Raw genomic sequence first — 21333 nt, 5'->3', positions numbered from 1 at the left:
AAGACCACTGCAGTCCCTCTTTCAGAGGCAAACTCCCAAGAAAACTGAAAGAGGGGAAAATATGCCCTATTCATAAAGGAGGTAGCAGAGCGGAGGCCAAGAACTACAGACCTATCTCACACACCAGCAAGGTCATGGAACGAATAGTCAGAAGAAAACTAATCGCCTTCCTTGAAGAAAATGACTTGCTGCCGGACACCCAACATGGTTTCCGACCAGGAAGAAGCTGCCTAACTCAGCTCTTACAACACTATGACTGGGTGCTGAAACAGCTACTTAACCACTCAAATGTGGAAGTGATATATCTCGACTTTGCAAAGGCCTTTGATAAAGTTGATCATGGAATGATATGTCACAAACTGCGTGATCTCGGCATAGTTGGAAAATTGAGAGAATGGCTTCATGACTTTCTGAAGGATAGAAGTCAAGTGGTAGTAGCCAATGGGGCCACCTCCAATGACACACAAATAGTGAGCGGTGTTCCGCAAGGCACTGTTTTGGGACCATTACTGTTCATAATGGCCCTCTCAGACATGCCCTCAGCCACACAGAGAGCCACGGTCACAAGTTATGCAGATGACACAAAAGTCTCACAGGTAATACAGAACCCTGAAGACACTATGCACCTGCAATGTGAGCTGGATGAAATATACAAGTGTGCTGAAAAGAATAACATGCAGTTTAATGCTGAAAAGTTTCAAGCCCTATGCTATCAGCATGCAAGACTAAATGCAGAACCCATGAAATACACTGGACCTGCAATCCCAGAGGCAGAGACAGTGCGAGACCTGGGCATTTACATGAGTAATAATGCATCCTTTCATGTTCATGTTGCTAAATTGTCAATGAAATGCCGGCGACTGACCGGATGGATTCTAAGGACTTTTAGAACAAGAGATCAGGAAACCATGATGGTGCTCTGGAAAACACTTATTCTAAGCCACTTTGACTATTGCTCTCAGCTATGGTCACCAACCAGTGTCAAATTAATCTCAGAACTTGAGGCAATCCAACGAAGCTATACGAATATAAGCTATTGGGAAAGACTCAAGAGATTAAGACTCTATTCCTTAGAGCGTAGACGAGAAAGATATGCCATAATATACATCTGGAAGATCCTCGAAGGTATTGTCCCAAACTTTGGCATCGAAAGTTAAACAAATAAAAGAACTGGACGCCATTGCATAGTGCCAAGGACTCCAAATTTGCCATCAAGATGTAGGACAAGATACTGCAATAGCCTGGGCTTCAAAGGTCCACAGCTCTTCAATATCCTCCCGAAGGACCTGAGAGACCTGCATGCGGTAGATGTAGGTGTCTTCAAGACAAGGCTGGACCTCTTCCTGTCAGGTGTCCCAGATGAACCAACTTCACGGCAGTAGGCGCAGATGAGAGCAGCTGCATCAAACTCTCTTATGCACCAAATGTTAATTCCTGAAGTAAAATTGTGTAGCTGAAACTGGATAAAATGAAAATGTGTATATATATATATATATATATATATATATATAAATCAAAATAAGGAACACGGATTTTAAAGATGACTGCTGTGCGCACGTTTCATGCTACTCCATTTATTTAAGTAATGCGAGCATTACATTAAATGCAATATATAGAGCAATCTTCAGCTGCACAAAAATGTAGAAAAATTACAGTAGAATAGACATATTATAATCCAAGTGGGAAGAAGAATACATAAAAATCCATCTTGACATAGCCAAGGCCAGCAGGCTAGTAATTAGTTCTAGGTAGAATTCTAATTGTCTCTGATTTTATTATCTCTTATCTAGTGGTTATAGTATAAGGGGCAACCACTTCTAAGGAAAGGAAAGGCGTAAGCATTATACATGGATATGGTTATAAAAGTTTCTCTGGTCAGAGTGGCAACACTATTTTAGGGGAATTAAACCTTAAGCATTTAGGTCAACAGGGCTTTTTCTTTAGTCTGAATAAAGCATCAGTATTGTTTTACATATACTAAGTATGGGAAATTTATAGATATCAATATTAGCTTTATTAATATGTTAATAATAAGAAGTATGTTAATAATAAAAATGTAACTAGTTTATACAAAAACCCTGAAGTAGTGTCAATTTTGAATTTAAAGGCTATAGATAAGGTGTAAAGTTTAAGAATATTATATATATTGGGCTCAGAAAACTATTTTGATTTATTAAAAAAAATTTTTTAATTTAAGCTAATATATATAATAATGCTATTTAAAAGACACATAAAAGATAAGCTTTATTTTTTATAATGTAAAGAATTAGTATAGGATTTATATAGTTTATAATAATGGGTCTATTAATGTTTAAGGGACAAAAAAAAAATTGTTGGAATTAACAAGGACATCCAATATAGAAACATGATAATTGATTACTAGTTTAATTATACTAGTCATGAACTTGTTTTAAGACTAACATGGGCTAATTACAGAATATTGATAGAATAAGGATTAGATTTATTTAAGTCAAAACATAGAATAAACACGACACTACCACTACAAGCCCTGAAATAATGTAATAATAATAAGGATCCTTTTAGAGTCAAGCATTGAATAAAATAAAATAAAATTAAAATTTTGGGAACTAATTAAAAACATTAAGAACTTATAAAAACTTCCTATTCTTATAAGCTACGTAGGTTAAGATACATATTAAGAACCAACAGTAGTAGCAGAAGTAGTGTGAAAAAATACCTTTCATGGAATAAAGTGGAAATCTTAGTTATCACAAGAAGATTGTATGTTAAGGTGAGAGATCAGAAATATATGTTATAAAGGTTCAATTTCCAATTTAAAATATGTGCTAATTAGTAGCCCAAGATGAACATGGTAGAAATTGAAATACCATATTTTGATCATTTTAACTACTTTTTAAAAAATTTAAAAGTGCGAGTAGAGCAGTGTACACACGATACCCTAAGGTCTAATCTATTATTGATTAGATTAGGATTATTTGTAAGTTTAAAAATTTCATATATTTCCATAGAACATAATTCACATCCATATCTACTATTTCTATAAGGTTGAGCTTTTCTTATAATTTCCCATTTAAGGCTAAAACTAATACCATTATCTTTTAACTCCCAAATTTTATTTGCTAATGTCGTACTATTTGCCTTATGTCTTAGTCTAAAAGAAGACCTATGGGTATATATTCTCTGTTTCAGATTAATGGTAAATCCTACGTAAATATAATTCTCGGTTATCGTACTTATAATGCATTTGTAAACTACGTTACAGGTGCAACATCTGCCTAATAACGAACAATGGGACTTATTTCTGCATTTGCACCTAGTGGAGCTATCAACCCCACCTATATTATTTCTACTATCTCTATTATTATTATTACAATTATTTACACTAATATTATTTATCAATTCATCAATTCTTCTATTATGTATATGTTTATCATTTCTATCATTATTTAACTCGTTTCCTGATGTGCTATCAGTTAGAATTATTCCTCCAACATTAGGCATATTGATATTATATGAACTAGATCCCTGATTTCCATTATTTTCATTGGAGTTGAGCCCATCATCAACTTCAATTAAACTCTCAACATCAATACTGCTGCATTCTATTTGTTGGTTAAAATTATGGTTGGCAGGACTAAGCATATTATTATTATCCTCATAATTTCCATTGTCACTGTTATTTCCACTTCTATTTATATAATTATTAGCAATATTACTATTGGCATCTGTTAGATTATTATTTGTATTCATATAACCATATCCACTATTCTTAACTTCATTGATTCTAGCTAACCTAATGCTCTTTTTGTTTAACCTAGCTATGATTGTACCTACATTAGGAAGGGTAGAGTAAGAAATTCGGACTGTATGACAAGAAAAAATTCTACTATATCTGTGGGAAGAAGGGAAATTTTTTATGTAAAATATTCATAAATTTTTTGTAAATATTCGTGGATATTGCACAGTTGAAAAGGATATTTAACCAGATAGAGTTTTTATTTTTCCTCTTAAATTTATTGTGTGAGTGAATATAGGGTATACTCTGATTACTATTATTTCCCAGAACAATATTATCATTATGATTGGTAGTTCTTTTTGTTCTGGAATACTTTTTATTTATATCATTTGCTTCGCCATTACTATTTACTAACACAGGTTAGCATGTAGTCTGCTATTAAAATGTACTTTATTATTTTTCTTATTAGTTAAATTCTTAGGTATATAGGGTTGCTTTTTATTTGGTCCATCATCACTACTAATTAAGTTATTAGGCTTGTTATAACATCTATGATTATTATTATTGTTATTATTATTATTATTATCTATATCAAGAAGAGATGGTTTATCAAATATATATATATATATATATATATATATATATATACTTACACAACTTTCATATTAGAATGATTGTGAAGTCTGTCAAACAACTTCTAGTTTGTGTAGGGGGTGGCTCTGAAAAGAGTCTCAGGGAGTAGCATCCCTGCCTTTCTGAGCTAGTCTTCCACCACATTTCTTAAAAATCATGGTAGAGGCCTTGGTCTTGGGACCACTCATGTCTAGAAACTGATGTTGGTGGTAAGCAAGGGCATGCTCCCCATAGAAAATCCAGCTCCATAAAAGCCTCATGATAATGAGGTTGGGGTGGGCTGCACCTGCCTACCTCAGTTGCTATGGGATTGAGGTAGATCCAGCCATCCCTGTCAACGGGGACAAAACCCAGATTTAAAACGCTGGATGATGATATATTGTCCCACTCATGCTAGCATGGAAGGTGGACGTTAAATGATGATGATGATATATATATATATATATATATATATATATATATATATATATATATATATATATATATATATATATATATATATATATATATATATATATATATATATATATATATGTATATATATATATATATACTTATATGAGAATAATGATATTTGTTTCTGACTGTCTTTATGTCTGTCTCTTACTGAACTGTTTTCCATTTCCCATCGCCGTCATTAAAAAAACATTTAGTTCACTTATTTAGCTAACATTATTGAAAATTTGAATGAAGTAGCTTATTACTAGAAGTGAACGAAAAATATGAATTAGAATTCATGAACGTCTGTCTACTCAACTTTATTGTAATTTCTTTCCATAATACATTACTTTTTATAGAAAAATAAGAAATGTCATCTGTCTCTATTAGACTTGCATTCACCAAATCAATAAACAAAAGTGAATGGTAAAGCTTATCAAAATATGGCATTTATTTCTTCCTTCAAGAGTGTTCACACACACAGACAGTTGTCTGTTGCTCTCAGTTGAGTTGGGGATCCTTCAGACAAAGATTTTTCTCTGATCAAAGTTGCTTGACTGCATCAAGAGGATATTGCAAGCACCCCAATTATGAAATTGCTAAATTCACAAAAAATATTGCATTCACTGGCATTGTTTTGATTGTCAAAATTTCCTGTCTGGGGTATATTGTATATAGATATAAAAGCAGGTAAAAATTTAATAAGTATTTTCTTCTATTAAACGTTTTATTTATTGCAATACTGTTTTACTTTCTATTCATTTTTGTTCATTTTATTGATTTTAGTGAAGCAACATATTACTTATACTGTGTACAAAACAATGAATTATGTGCTGGTATATATGCTGTTCAGTTAAGAGCACAGCCTAAAGCCCTTGGCCAACCAAAATCACACGAGTGAATTTTGTATTTGTAAATGGAAAGAAACCCATTCTGTACGTGTGTGTATATGTATATTTATGTATGTGAGTATGTATTAGTGTGTTGGTGTGTACCTTTGATTTGACATGACATGGTTGTATGATATATGATGGGCGTTGTCATCATATAAGCGATGTTGTTCATTTTTAGACTTCCATGAAAAGCATGTCTGACCGTGAGGAAATAGTGCCTTGCCTGGAAATAAGTGAGGATTGGTGACAGGAAGGGCACCTGGTCACATAGAACCTGTCTTAACAAATTCCAGTTGATCTATGCAAGTGTAGAAGAATGAATGTTAAAAGTTGATGAAGAAAATGATTATATATAAATACCATCATCGTTTAGCATCCATTTTCCATGCTGACATGGGTTAGATCAGGGGTTTTCAAATTGTGGTCCGCGGACCACAGGGGGTCCGCAAGGACAAGACAGGGGGTCCGTGGACAGCAAATACTTTTTATGGGCAATTTGATTTTATATATGTTTTTTAATGGAAATCTTTTAATTGACAATAAACCTATTTGTTAGATACTCTTAAATAAATAAATGTAAAAATATGTTATTTTAAGCAAATACTTATGTATAAATTTCATAAGCATTTATAAGGGGGTCTCTAAGGTAAAACCTGAAATATAAAGGGGTCCGCAAGTCAAAAAGTTTGAAAACCCCTGGGTTACATGGTTCGATTGGAACTGGTGAGTTGGAGAGCTGTACCAGGCTCCAGTCTGGTTTGGTTTCTATGGCTGGATGCCTTTCCTAAAACCATATATATGTATATACATGTATATATATATATATATAAAAAACATACACTTGTCTGTGTATTATGCCACGAGCCCTTGGCACCTTACTGGAGTCATGGTGACATACAGCATACCTTGGGTATTGTAGGCTTCTCAGGATCTGACTCACAGCTGATCTCTTACAGAAAAGTGAGAGAGAAAGTCTTAAAAAAAGGGAGGAATCAACCCTCATATAGGATTGATACTTTATAAATATTTTTATTTCTCTCTCTCTATGTGTGTCTGTGTGTGTGTGTAAAAGATCAAAGGTCTTTTCCAAGACAGGCTCATAAGGCTGTTTTCCTGGATTCTTTAGGGTATATATTCTCCCACCGGACAGGATGTTGGTCCATTGTAGACTTACTCATTTTTGAACTGGAGCAATGTGAAAGGAAGTGTTTTGCTGAGGAGCACAATGCATTGCTCGGCCTAGGAATGAAAATCACAATCTTATGATCATGAGTACAACATCCTAACCACTAAGCCACATGCTGCCGCCACACACACACACATACATACATGCATCTATGTATGATTAAACTAGCTGTCTTTTTATCTTGTTCTTGTTGTTTTTCATTGAACCAGGTTGAAAAAGACATTGTGTTTTGTAGGTGGTTAGGGGCCCACTAAAACAATATACCGTAATACTACCTTCTAATCAAAATTTCATTTAATTGGCTAACCTGAAATTTAAAAAAAAAAATCCTTGTTTGTGTTACCCATTCTCTGCTGGCAAACCATTCCTGTCAGCTCAGCTCGGGTGCGAATTAGTGTGAAAGAAAGCAACGGAATATGGCAGTTCCATTCCCTCAGGTTACAGGGCTGATCAGTGGACGGGGAGGTTTCATTGAAGTAAAACATCTACCCTGATCTCCAATACCCACACCACTACCCAGCTATAAAGTCTTGGCAAATAATATGCCTCATTTCCTTTCTCAGCTGCATTGCTGCCAATCCTTTAACTTGGAATAATTGCAGGAAGTTTCTGCAGTCATTTCCGACCCTGCAACACAATGGCATCAATTATGGACAATTTTTGGTTTACTATTTAAATGTTGTTTTGAAGTTGTTGCTTTTTTTTAATTAGGTAAATTATTTGTTTAACAAGTTCTTACATTCTTTGGGACATCATTGTTATTTCTTTGATTAATTTTTTTACTTCTTTTTTTTTTTGCAATGTTTGGTATTTCTCATCTTTTACCTTTCTGTGTTCACTCCTCACCTCACAGTTTCTTCAGATCATTAACAGAAAGAATGGAAAACTTAAAAACGAAAGATGTTAGAAATTGTTTTAAAGATTCAAGAATACCCACCACACACACACACACACTCCACCTCTCCGCATCTCCCCTGTCGCCCCACTCCCTCGACATCCCCAACCCAGAACACCACTAAAAGATAAAGAAGACATTTAGTGATAGAATCAGACAATTCAGCTGAATTAAATGAATTGCACAGAGAAATACAGCCTAAGTTCCATTTAGAACACTTAATTCTTTGATTCACCCTTTCATTCTGTAAGTGATGGCCACTGCTTACGGCACACACACCTGCTGTCACTTAAAATTCACTCTTTAATCTTCCAATTATTTCTTCTGATTATTTCTCAATCCATCCTTCGCCTCTCTTTCACTCTCTCTCTCTCTATCCCTATCCCATTCACATCACTACTCCTCTCTTGCTTCTGATTTCTCTCAGTCTCCACTCTCTCTCTCTCCACTCACACACACATACACACGCACATATTGTATGTTTCTACACTATATTTCTTACATTCTGTGTTTTCTACTCAATTGAAGCTGAATAGTCTGTCTCGCCTTCACTGTTAATCTGTCTTAGTACACTGTGCATCTAACCTTAATCATTTCATGACAGCATTACTAATTAAAAGCTCTGTCTATGTATTTTGAATCATTTTTCAAAATAATCAAAAATTCTAGAGGATTTAGCAAAATAACAAACATTTACACTATTAACTTTGTGTAAGGCAGTGAGCTGGCAGAATCATTAACATACAGGACAAAATGCTTAGCAGTATTTTGTCCACCTTTACATTCTGAGCTCAAATTCCTCTAAGGTCAACTTTGGTTTTCATCCGTTCAGGGTCAATGAAATAAGTACCAGTCACGTATTGGGGTTGGTGTAATCAACTTCTACCCCACCTCAAAAACTGCAGGCCTTGTGCCCAAATTGGAGTCTAATATTGACTTTGTGCATGGAACAGTGTTATGAGAGTGGGCTGAAAAGTTTATTGGCTGAAACTCTCACATCAAGGAATAATTATTTTCACTTCTAGACTTCTGTCATCCAGTGAAACAGTTGCTTCTTCAGAAGACTATTTTCAACTGCAAATTACTATTCCTTACAAACGAGGTACACAGTCTGAGTTACCCAACAGAATAGGGGATATATTTGTAATTAGAATACTGGGATTCCAGTATCATCTTGAAAAAATGGAACATCATGCCATATAATTGATTGTGTCAGCATGAAACTTCAAGTAGCAGTCAGCTAAATGTAATTATACTTTACACTATAGTGAGTGCTTTTTTCATTTGTATATCATAGTGTAGGCATGTTTTGATGAAAGATTGGTTATGAGGGATGCCACTTGCATGACCGTGACACTCAGAACTATGATGCAATGTCAAGAAGACAGAAACGTGTGCACATGAGCAGATAGATAGATACATGAGCTTCTTTTAGTTTCCACCTGTTAAATCCATGACCTGGGGTTATAGTAGAAGACTTGTCCAAGGTGCTACACAGTGGGACTGAACTTGAAACCATGTGGTTGGGAATCGAAACTTCTTACCATACTCCCATGCCTAGCCATGCTGTGTGTTTAAGCATACATACATACAGTGGTTTTTGATTTCTGGTGGCATGTTATGTCCTTGAGCAAGACACTTTATTTCCCATTCCCCCACCCCAATCTACTCAGCTTGTAAAATTGAGTAGTACCTGTATTTAAAAGGGCCAGCCTTGTCACATTGTGTCACATTGAAAACCCTGAGACCCATGTTAAGGGTATATTCAGCCACTTGCACATTAATTTCACAAGCATGCTGTTCCATTGATTAGATCAACTGGAACCCTTGTCATCGTAACTGATGGAGTGCTAGGGCATATATGCATTCACACACACCCTTGTTCATCTTCACTCACTTGATCACAAATACTCTAACCATAATCTCCATTAACAACTACATATAGGTATAAAACCTCGGCTGGCTTACTTTTCCTCAGTCTCCTCCAGCCACACCCATATCAGCAAGATACTCTACAGGATGGCTGAGCTAGATGTGGTCCAGGAACTGGAGTTAGCCCTAACTGATTAGACTGCCGAAGGGCTTGCCATTCCCCAGTATACAGATGTCCAATGTAACTGAGATGACATCAAATGCAATCTGCCTTTGAGCAGATTGAGACATCATTAGACTAGCACTGTCTCACCTTCTTCTGTTGTGCTTCACAGCCAAACTGTGGCTCCTGGCTCAATTTGGTGCCCTCCTCACCTACTGGTACCTTCTAGAGTGGCGCAACACCTTAATCTCCATTTGTGAGAGCTGCACATTTGCCTTTGTGGAGCAGTAGTCGATGAATTTGACCTGCATCCATTGTCCTGCAATCATAGCATGAGCTGACCCTCCTGACATACTGCTCTGAATGACACAAGTAGACAGGGCCTTGATGCTGTTCGATTCCTGTCTCAAGTGGAATAGTAGGTTTCGACTGAAAGGGCTGTAAGTGCCCCAACAGAATAACCCTTTCTATTCAAGGAAGACAGATGCTTAGTCTGGGATATGACTTGCAGTGATGCATTCTCTGGTTTCAAACCCAGTTATAACAGCCTGTAACACAGAAGAAAAAAAAATAAATGCATATCAGTTTGCACCAGTCACTCTTGAGACCCCAGGTCTTCCTTGATTCAATGCCACCAGTTTCCTTGTTGGCCATCACCATCATGACCTTGGGGCACAGCTGAGTGTGCCATTTGTTCTAGAGTGTGTGGCCTATTGTCCCCTACCCCTTCTACTGCCTTATTTCTCCCCTATTTTTTTTCTTTTTCCGTTTCTTTGTAATATAGGCATAGGAGTGGCTGTGTGGTAAGTAGCTTGCTTACCAACCACATGGTTCTGGGTTCAGTCCCACTGTGTGGCACCTTGAGCAAGTGTCTTCTACTACAGCCTCGGGCCAACTAAAGCCTTGTGAGTGGATTTGGTAGACGGAAACTGAAAGAAGCTTGTCGTATGTATGTATGTATATACATACATACATACATACATATGTGTGTGTGTGTGTGTCCCCACCATCGCTTGACAACCAATGCTGGTGTGTTTACGTCTCCGTAACTTAGCGGTTCGGCAAAAGAGACCGATAGAATAAGTACTAGGCTTACAAAGAATAAGTCCTGGGGTCGATTTGCTCAACTAAAGGCTGTGCTCCAGCATGGCCGCAGTCAAATGACTGAAACAAGTAAAATAGTAAATTGGGATTCAATAACATTTATATTATTTCAAAGCTCAATAAATCTCTTTTTTCCTTTAGCATAGGAAACGTTATTCTGCTTCTTTTTATACTTGTTAGAAACGCTGTTATAGAATGCAAACTGTTATACAATGTTGAAACAGTTAACAGAGTTTTCAGTTGTTTCATCAATGAAATATGTAAAATAGAAGTTTATTGACCTCCCCACCATCTCAGATGCATATATCTGGAGTGTATTCCATCATGTGGTTCATGTTTCTTTGTATTGTATTTTTCAGGTTATTACCAAAGGTAGTTACCACTCAAACCTAGCATCTTCTGCAAGTTACTCAAGTAATTATATCCCTTCAGATCAGAAACTTCTGAACAGACAACAGATCTATACTAACCCAAACTGGCCTCCCGGTGGATTCGGGGATCTTCATTATCGGCCACATCCAGTTCGTGCACATGTCTCACCGCAGCTGTTAGCATATCAACAGGCTTTGTCCACCAAACAACTAGATATTTTTCAGCATCATACCAAAGCGAATGAAGCATTGATAATGACCAGGACACCGTACTATGGCAGAAATGACACCACTGCATCAGCACTTAGCTTCGGTGGTGTCAGCACAAATTTCTGCCACAATTGCAAACAGACTTATTGTATCTGCAACTACAAAACTAAGCCCTCTTCACTTGCATGCCACCAGCTCCATGCTGCACCAACAGTAACAATCGGACAGACTTTCACGACTGTAAAAGCTGCACCTACAAAGAGTACATTTGCATCTTCTGTCCAGAAGTCATTACCATCAGGCACAGAATCATCGCAAAATGTAATTGTACAAACAGAAATGGAAATTTTGGAACTTGGCATGCGAGCACGGGCTATCAAAGCAATGCTACAAGCAGCATCTCAGTGTAACCCATAACATCAGGCAAGTGTCACACACACACACATACATACATATATATATATGTTGTCATGGTAGCTTTGTTCCCTTTCTTTCTTTATTGCCGTGATGTTAATTGTGGATGTGTGTGTAGGTCAATATGATTCATACGTGTACGTTAGTGCTGTAGTTTTACATACATATGCATATACGAGTCTGTGTAAATTGGTCTATACATATACACCATATGTGTATATAAAAATATATATATATTATTCTTAAACAAGAATGTTATTGACAGTGACCTCAAAGTTTCAGTCAGTAACTTTGAAGTCATTGTCAAGAACATTCTTCTTTAAGAATGATTAATTTGTATCTACAAAATTGTAGAGTAACTCTTCAGATTAATGTAAAATTGTTTTTATTATAGCTGAATATAAAAACAAACATTAATATAATATTATATATATATATATATATATATATGTGTATGTATGTATGTTTTTAGATACTCATGTTATATGAAAAAAAATAAATTATAGTTTTTTAATTGATGTGTTTTGCGTGTTCTTTTTCCTTTTATTTTTCTCTCTTTCCTAAATCTGGTCATTTGCTTCAAAAAGTTGCTTGATATTTCTCACTTGCATTCTCTTTATATGCTGACATACAAGATAAACTCCCTGTGTTCTATTAACTATTTTTACACAATGTCCTCTGAATTAACCCAACTGGAACTAACAGATATTATTTGAAGAATGGTAAAAGAAAATTCGAAAGAGTCAAGCTTTTAACAATGAATCTGTACTAACGGCAGTGGAAGCTCTATGGAGCGACAGAATCATTAGAGAGATGAAATAATTTCTATGTCAGGAATGTATTTTTGTCACATATTCTTTCCAGTTTTGACACAAGGCCAGCAATTTCAGGAAAGGGAAGGGGGAAATTCAATTACATTAATTCTAGTACTTGACTGGTACTTATTTTATTGACCCAGGTGGGATGAAAGGCAAAGCTTATCTTGGCAGAATATTGAACTCAGAATGTAAAGTGCAGGGAGAAATGTTTTTAAACATTTTGCCTGGTGTGGCAACAAGTCTGCCAGACACTTTTGTCATACAGATATATATCATCATCATCATCATCATCATTTAATGTGTGTTGTCCAATGCTGGCGTCCTGGAAGGCTGCGCCAGGCTCCAGTCTGATTTGACATGGTTTTCTACAGCTGAATGCCCTTCCTAATGCCAACCACTCCAAGAGTGTAATGGGTGCTTTTACGTGCCACCAGCATGAGTGCCATTTACGTGGCACCGGTATCTGCCACAAATGTGATTTTGCTAGGCTTGATGGGTCTTCTTCTCAAGCACAACATAATGCCAAAGGTCTTGGTCATTGCCTCCATGAGGCACAACACTTGAAAGGAATTCAGCCACTCTGCATCCAAGAGGCCCAGGCGTTTATTGTGTAATGCTATATTGCTTGTATGTGTATACACACACATAAATTAATAATAAGAACTGAGATTTATATATCTAGTTCTAAGCCGTTGTGAATCACTTTCTATTTCTGCACCTACATATGTTTCTACTTCTTCTGGTTGCTATTAGCAGCGTTTTGGAGCCCATCTGAACTAAATACAAGTCCAGCCAAAACAGTTCATACATGTGGTGTTAGTATTCTAAAAATAGCCTAAATTCTCACCTTTTCAACTCTGCATATGGAGGAGGAAATACCTCACTACTCAAAGGTAACAATTGGGGATTATCTCCCTTCGCTATTGGCTATCGACTTCCAGCTGTGCTGCCATCTTGTGTGCTCCAAAAAGCTACCAGGAAACTCCTGAAATATATTTAGAGAGAGAGAGAGAAACAATCAGTGTCGGTTGCCTATGTTCACATAACTTAGTGGTTCAGCTAAAGAGACTGATGCAGTAAGTACCTGGCTTAAAAAATAAGTACTGGGGTTGATCTGTTCACACTGGACTGTGACCATACTGGGGCACCAATATGGTCACTGTCCAATGAGTGGAAAAAGTAAAAGATAAAAATTGTTATATCTATACTATATATAAAACAGAGATGTGTGTGTAATCGACTTCACCAAATGCTTCCATACTTGTCATGCATGAATAATTTGACCTCGGATAAATCTTAGGCTCTTCATTTGATTTTTTTAATTAAAAATAAATAATATTACTTTATATTTAAGATTCACTTCTTTAAAAAGGTTCCTCAATGTCAACTTCCGGTATTGACGTAACAACGGCAAAAAGCTTCACTCTATTTTGTGTGTGAGTGTGTGTATGAGAGAGAGAGAGTAAATACTACATACACACCGCTCTCTCACTCTGTCTCACACACACACACTGTCTCTTACAAACATATTTACAAAGACACGTGTGTATGCGCGCGTGCGTGGGGGGCTCCACAATCGCCATTTATTTCAATTACTCTTGTGAGAATATTCACGTAAATCATTTCTTTCATTTAATCCCCATTTTAATTTTCGTAAAAGTTTCCAAGTACCAATGAGGCTTTTTGGCACATCTTCAATTTTCCCCATTCATGAGAGGCACCCAGCCATCATCCATCTGAGAGTCCATCTACAGAATGTCCTCAAATGTCTATACAGCATATTTTGCCTTTTTTTCTTTAAGTATATAAGCAACAATTTCATTCCCGAGCAACGCCGGGTGCCTCTGCTAGTATTTAATAAAAAAAATTGTTAGATATTTAACTCTTTCGTTACTCTATTTATTTTGAGATGCTCTGTGTTTCTTTCAATTAATTTGAAATATAACAAAGAATTTAGTAAAATAACTTAGTTATCATTAAGCCAGTGTTTGGAACATAAATTGTGACTAAGGTTTGGTGGAAGATTTTAATTCAAAACTGATGATAACGAGACATTTGTACTACAGAGCCAGAAGCAGTTTCAGCCAGGTTAGTATAGAAAGGGTTAATCAAAATCTGTGTGCAACAACTTAACAGGTTGTCACTACAATAACTTTATAGGTTATCTGAATTCATTATCATTGAGAAATAAGTGTGTTGGAAAGGGAACTATACCTTTAATGCGATCTACTGAGGAAGTAGCAGTTTATGCAATGAAATACATGTCAGAATTTATATAACATGTAGACATATATGAATCTGGGTAATATAATCTTAGTTCATCTAAGCAAGTCATTTAAACATTGGGAGTGCGCAATGACTGAGCAACTAGCTGGTGCTATCATTTTATGTCTACAGGAATTAAATATCACATAAAGAAAATTATTGAATATTTACAAGTTATCTCATGGGACATTTCCATGTTTCATTCATTGACTACATACATATGTGAGTGTGTGTGTGTGTATAATATATACGATTATTTATGCAAATCTAGCTATGTTAGAAATGCAAATATATATTTATTCACACATATATATATCTGTGTCTATGTGTGTATATATAACAATTACTGCATGACATTCTCATAAATGCTATCGAAACCTGTGTATAGGTAATGTAATTTATGATGTTATAATACAAATTTTAACCGTATCTCCCTACTACATTGTGTTCTCAGATATATATATCATCATCACCTGTTTTCCATGCTGGCATGGGTTTGACAGATTGACCAGAGCTGGTAAGGCCAAGTGCTTTGGCATGGTTTCTATGGCTGGATGCCCTTCCTAATGCCAACCACTCCACAGTGTACTGGGTGCTGCTAATGGGGCATCTGCACCAGTATCAATTCTACTGTAACAGATGGGTCTTCTTGAGTACAGCAGTGTGCCAGATATCTCGGTCCTTTGTCATCATCTTTGTAAGGCTCAATGTCTTACAATCAGCCTTCAGTACTTCGTCCCATGTCTTCCTGAGTCTACTTTTTCCTCAAGTTCTATCCACTTTAAGTGATTGGCCCTTCTGAATGCAACTGTCTACATCCATATGTGTGGAGGCACAATGGCCCAGTGGTTAGGGCAGCGGACTCGCGGTCATAGGATCGCGGTTTCAATTCCCAGACCGGACGTTGTGAGTGTTTATTGAGTGAAAACACCTAAAGGTCCATGAGGCTCCGGCAGGGTATGGTGGCGAACCCTGCTGTACTCTTCCACCACAACTTTCTCTTACTCTTACTTCCTGTTTCTGTTGTGCCTGTAATTCAAAAGGTCAGCCTTGTCACACTGTGTCACGCTGAATATCCCCAAGAACTACGTTAAGGGTACACGTGTCTGTGGAGTGCTCAGCCACTTGCACGTTAATTTCATGAGCAGGCTGTTCCGTTGATCGAATCAACTGGAACCCTCGACGCCGTAAGCGACGGAGTGCCAACAACAACATCCGTATGTATGTATGTATGTAACTTATTTTATTTAAAATTTTATGTTTTAGCATCCACCACACAATCTCTAAAAAATAATTTCATTTTTTTCTCACCCTCAGAAGACAACCCCAAATATCATTCAATTCAGCTGACCACTTTGCCACTCATCCTTCTCTCTATTAAAAATAAGTACAAAGGTTATAATTATAGGAACAAGTGAATTATTTACATTATTTACATTTGACGGATATATGTCATCTTGTTTGTTGTTAACATAACATTTCAGCTGATGTACTCTCCAGCCTTCATCAGGTGTCTTGGGGAAATTTCGAACCTGGGTTCCTATTCCTAAAGTATTTTTCGATGTTGTTATTGTTATTATTATTATTGAGGTCACTGCCTGGAATCGAACTCGGAATCTTGGGGTTAGTAGCCTGCGCTCTTAACCACTATGCCATATGCCCATAGGCCTATGAAATATTATATATAGTGCTTTGCCATCTGGCTGTTACATCAGGTGTCTGTGAGGTGTAGGACGCTTGTCATTTGAATAAATTGCGATTTCATTAAGAAATGCAATTTAGATAATTGGTTGGCGAAGGTGTAAATAAACAATGATAATAACGATGATAAAACAATACTCTCAGAAGTCCCTGCAACAGCAGCAGTAGTAGCAATACAAGTGTGAAAACAACTAGCAACACATTAACAAATTTATCAAGACATACACACACACACATGTATGTGCCAGTGCAAAAAAAGTTTTCAATCCATTATTTACATGCTGTTATTTCTAGCTTTATATGTACTTTGAGATCCAGTAAAAAAACTTTTCTCATGTTCTGAAATAGTTTGTAAATTATCATGACATCAAATCATATACATACACACACACATATATATATATATATATATATATATATATATAGGCGTAGGAATGGCTGCGCGGTAAGTAGCTTGCTTACGGACCAAATGGTTCCGGGCTCAGTCCCACTACGTGGCACGTTGGGCAAGTGTCTTCTACTATAGGCTCGGGCCGACCAAAGCCTTGTGAGTGGATTTAGTAGACGGAAACTGAAAGAAGCCCATCATATATATGTGTATGTGTGTGTATATGTTTGTGTGTCTGTGTTTGTCCCCCAACATCACTTGACAACTGATGCTGGTGTGTTTACGTCCCTGTAACTTAGCGATTCGGCATAGAGACTGAATTTATGGGATGACCTGATATATATTTGTGGACATTAAACGATGATGATGATGATGATGATGATAATTTCTGTGTGTGTGATCCGCCCCCTCCACACTCAGACACCTTGCTACCATCGCTTGACAATCAATGCTGGTGTTTTTATGTCCCTGTAACTTAGTGGTTTGACAAAAGAGACCGATAGATTAAGTTCTAGGCTTACAAAGAATAAGTCCTGGGGTTGATTTCTATAACTAACAACCTTTAAAGATGGTGCTCCAGCATGGTCACAGTCAAATGACTGAAGTAAAAGAATAAAAGAATCCATACATACATACATACATACATACACAAATTAAATATCCCCATTTAAATAGGATTAACTGAAGATTAAGAAACACACTGCCTTAGGAAGTTTAAAATAGAACATCTCAAAATATCATACTTCTGGTGACTGACCACAGAAGATGAACTCTAAGAACCAACAATAACAACAATCATGATGAAGAACTTTCTGCAAGATAAATTGGATTTGTAAACTGGATTAAAACCATCACCTGGCATTTGAATGCCTTTAGTGGAAGATTTAACTCTGCTGCAAACATTCAAGCAAGTCTCTGGTTTGAGATTACTATCCTCTCTCTCACTTAAATGTCTCGGAAACTATATAAAGGTTCATAGATATTGCATTTTGCTCTTGGCTTAGAGATAAAAATAATGATAAAACGTCTTATTGTTATAGTGGCCAGGTTCCAACCCAAGCTACTGCAACAAAGTCTACCTTCCTCACTTCTCAGTCTATCATCACTGCCTTGAAGACCTGGATACATTCCAGGCCAGTGTCTGCAATCAAGTTGGCGATGTAAGTGTAACAACGCTTTCCTCTTCTTACATCACAATGAAGTGGGTTCCATCAGACTAGTTTGGATGCTACCAGTTCAGGATGGTGCATGAGGTGACCAGATAATCGCAGCTGCTTTTGCCTGATCTTCTTGCTAAATTTGACAGGTCTCCATAAAAGCATTCATTTGTCATATGTTACTGCCATTATACATTTAATGTGTGTGGAAGTGCAATGGCCCAGTGGTTAGGGCAGCGGACTCGCGGTCATAGGATCGCGGTTTCGATTCCCAGACCGGGCGTTGTGAGTATTTATTGAGCGAAAACACCTAAAGCTCCACAAGGCTCCGGCAGGGGATGGTGGCGAACCCTCTTTCACTACAACTTTCTCTCACTCTTCCTGTTTCTGTTGTGCCTGTAATTCAAAGGGTCAGCCTTGTCACACTATGTCACGCTGAATATCCCCGAGAACTACGTTAAGGGTACACGTGTCTGTGGAGTGCTCAGCCACTTGCACGTTAATTTCATGAGCAGGCTGTTCCGTTGATTGGATCAACTGGAACCGTCGACGTCATAACCGACGGAGTGCCAAAAACAACAACATTTAATGTGAAATCAGCTTAAACAACTTAAGAACAATGTCTACTAGTCTTCAGAGTTGATTGGTTCTGTACCACCACCATTTAAGCTCTCCCTCCTCACTCATCTCTTTTCTTGTCACTTATACTGTGTTCAGTCTTTTCTTCCCTGAACTTCTGTATTCCCTCTCTACTCATATAAAGAAAACCATTAGCCACATTGATCTCATCCACCTCAGAGAGCCAACAAAAGCTATGGGCATGGCCCAACCTCCTGATTTAGCAAAGGCTAAAATAAAATTAAAATGTACCAGTCAAGAATCGAAACCTTATAGCAGATCAGAGCTTACAGGTGGGTTATTATACTTCTCTGCAGTACATGAATCCCAAGTATAGTTCTTTTGGCCAAATGTTGCTGTAGCATCTCCTCCTCATTCTCCTTGTTCTCATCACCATCATCATCGCAATATAGCTGAAAGGTTCAACTCAACTCTAACAGAACATTATAGATCCCATAAAAATATCACAGATAATTCAAAGTTTTACACTCATATGGAAACATAGTTCTCTTTCCTTTCTTTCCTTTCACTATCAATTATCTATCTAACCCCGCCCTCTCTTTTTCTCTTCTCTTCTCTCTCTCTGTCATATATATATATATATATATGTATGTATGTATGTGTGTGTGTGTGTGTGTGTATGTATGTATTTATAACAAACCGAACTATTGAAATGCATTCGATGAACCATTACAAGAGAACACAATGGCAACCATCGAAGACTAAACAATATTTTGAATGAAATCATGGGAATCATTAGAAATATTTCTTAACATAAAATAAATAAATGAATAAAATACATAAATAAAAAGGCGAATAGCTCCTTGATAACTACAATAACAACATTGAAAAAAATATTAATGAAAGCCAACAGATATTTCCTTTGTGAAAAGATATTCATATAGAATAAATAAATGTATAAATAGACATTGATGGTTCGTTAATGAGATAAGTTGGACGTAACTAATTATATTTATTGTTTGTCATTCATAATATAATTGAAAGTTTCTATTTCGTTCGGTTTGTTGAGAGGTATTTTGGCAGAGAGTTTTCTTTTCAATAAGAGTTTATAGGTGAGAATGCTTCAAATATTAGCCCTCGGAAACGGCAGTAGCAGCGGTTTGAAATTGGCTCTCTTATCTTGACGTATAAAAGTGGGAAGATTTCACATAGAAGTTCGCTAAGTTGATTTGCCTTGAGCAGTGAAAGTATCTACCAATATCATTGATGATGCTGACAGATGGAGAAGGTTATTTCATGTTTCTTTCTTTTTATCGTCTGATAGGAGTAATTGAGGACAGGCAGACTAGAATAGCCTAGAACGGTCTTCTCCTTTTTGTTAAGAAATATGATTGAATCTCATCAAATCCATAAAAGAGTTCAGTACGTTGATTTACCATAAGGAGTGAAATACTGTGACGTTTAGAAACTTACAAGAAACGATACAAGATAGAAAGACTTATAAAATTCTTCATGTATTTAGGAAATTTAGCAACGTATTTTTATATGTTCTCTCTACATCAGAATAAGTGCAAGTGTTTCAGACCTCCGATTTTTTAAATTTCTCATGACAAATCTGCTCTCCTACAGAATACAATTTTTGTTAAAAGATTCCACCACTAGTTTCCACCAGGCTGCAAACTTTACTTTCACATACCTCTGCTCTCCCCTGCTTGTGTGTCTCCTCTCTCTCCTCCACTAAATGCATTGTGTTCTAGCTTTATTAGAAATAATAATAAAAATAATTATAATAATAATAACATCGAAAAATACCTAAGGGATGAGAATCCCGGTTCGAAATTTCCCCAAGACACCTGATGAAGGCAGCTGAAACATTGTGTTAACAACAAAGAAGATGAGGACATATATCCGTCAATTGTAAATAATTAAAGACATTCGAGCGAGATCGTTGCCAGTGCCGCCGAACTGGCTCCTGTGCAGGTGGCACATAAAATACACCATTTTGAGTGTAGCCGTTGCCAGTACCGCCTACTGGCCTTCGTGCCGGTGGCACGTAAAAGCACCCACTACACTCTCGGAGTTAGGAAGGGCATCCAGCTGTAGAAACTCTGCCAAATCAGATTGGAGCCTGGTGTAGCCATCTGGTTTCACCAGTCTTCAGTCAAATCGTCCAACCCATGCTAGCATGGAAAACGGACATTAAATGACGATGATGATGATGATGTACATAATTCCTCATCTCTTAAATATAGAACTGTATATATGATGTAGTTGTGTAGTCCTTACTCTACAGATGCGAAGAGTAAGTTATCAAGAAACTGGAGCACTTTCACCTGCCGACGCTTCAATCAGTTGTAAGCAGTAAATGGGAGAGCTACGTCACTCTATTTTGCTCTAGCTAGTAACACTAAAACCACGATCAAACAATCTCGGTTTAGAAGTTAAGGGATTGTACAGAGCATGAGTAACATCAAGCCGCCCTGATTGAGTTTTACAGCATCAGTGAAAAACACTGTAGATCTTCTCTA

The 21333-nt window shown here is 36.8% G+C and overlaps 1 protein-coding gene and 1 long non-coding RNA gene across 7 annotated transcripts in view; one reads left to right on the top strand and one right to left on the bottom strand.

The window, feature by feature from the left end:
- Window positions 1–12315, top strand: part of LOC106879963 (uncharacterized) — a 170051-nt gene extending 157736 nt beyond the window's left edge. For 3 of the 4 annotated variants that reach the window (XM_052971132.2, XM_052971131.2, XM_052971130.2), the window contains exon 8: window positions 11262–12315. In XM_052971132.2, the coding sequence (XP_052827092.1) occupies window positions 11262–11900 (639 nt within the window). In that variant the 3' untranslated portion in view covers window positions 11901–12315. The remainder of the gene's footprint in view (window positions 1–11261) is intronic. The other variant, XM_052971129.2, reaches the window with a different exon arrangement.
- LOC149133530 (uncharacterized) overlaps window positions 1–21333 on the bottom strand; it is a 73527-nt gene that overhangs the window by 27429 nt on the left and 24765 nt on the right. For 2 of the 3 annotated variants that reach the window (XR_016243391.1, XR_016243390.1), the window contains exon 2: window positions 13563–13700. This is a non-coding gene — a long non-coding RNA (uncharacterized LOC149133530). Of the gene's footprint in view, window positions 1–7359; window positions 7496–13562; window positions 13701–21333 lie in introns of those variants that run through there. The other variant, XR_016243392.1, reaches the window with a different exon arrangement.

The sequence above is a fragment of the Octopus bimaculoides genome, chromosome 10 (assembly GCF_046866305.1).
Source record: "Octopus bimaculoides isolate indiv1 chromosome 10, ASM4686630v1, whole genome shotgun sequence".
NCBI classification, from domain to species: domain Eukaryota; kingdom Metazoa; phylum Mollusca; class Cephalopoda; order Octopoda; family Octopodidae; genus Octopus; species Octopus bimaculoides.
Note: the sequence above shows the minus strand (reverse complement) of the source record. Positions and strands in the feature narration are given on the sequence as shown.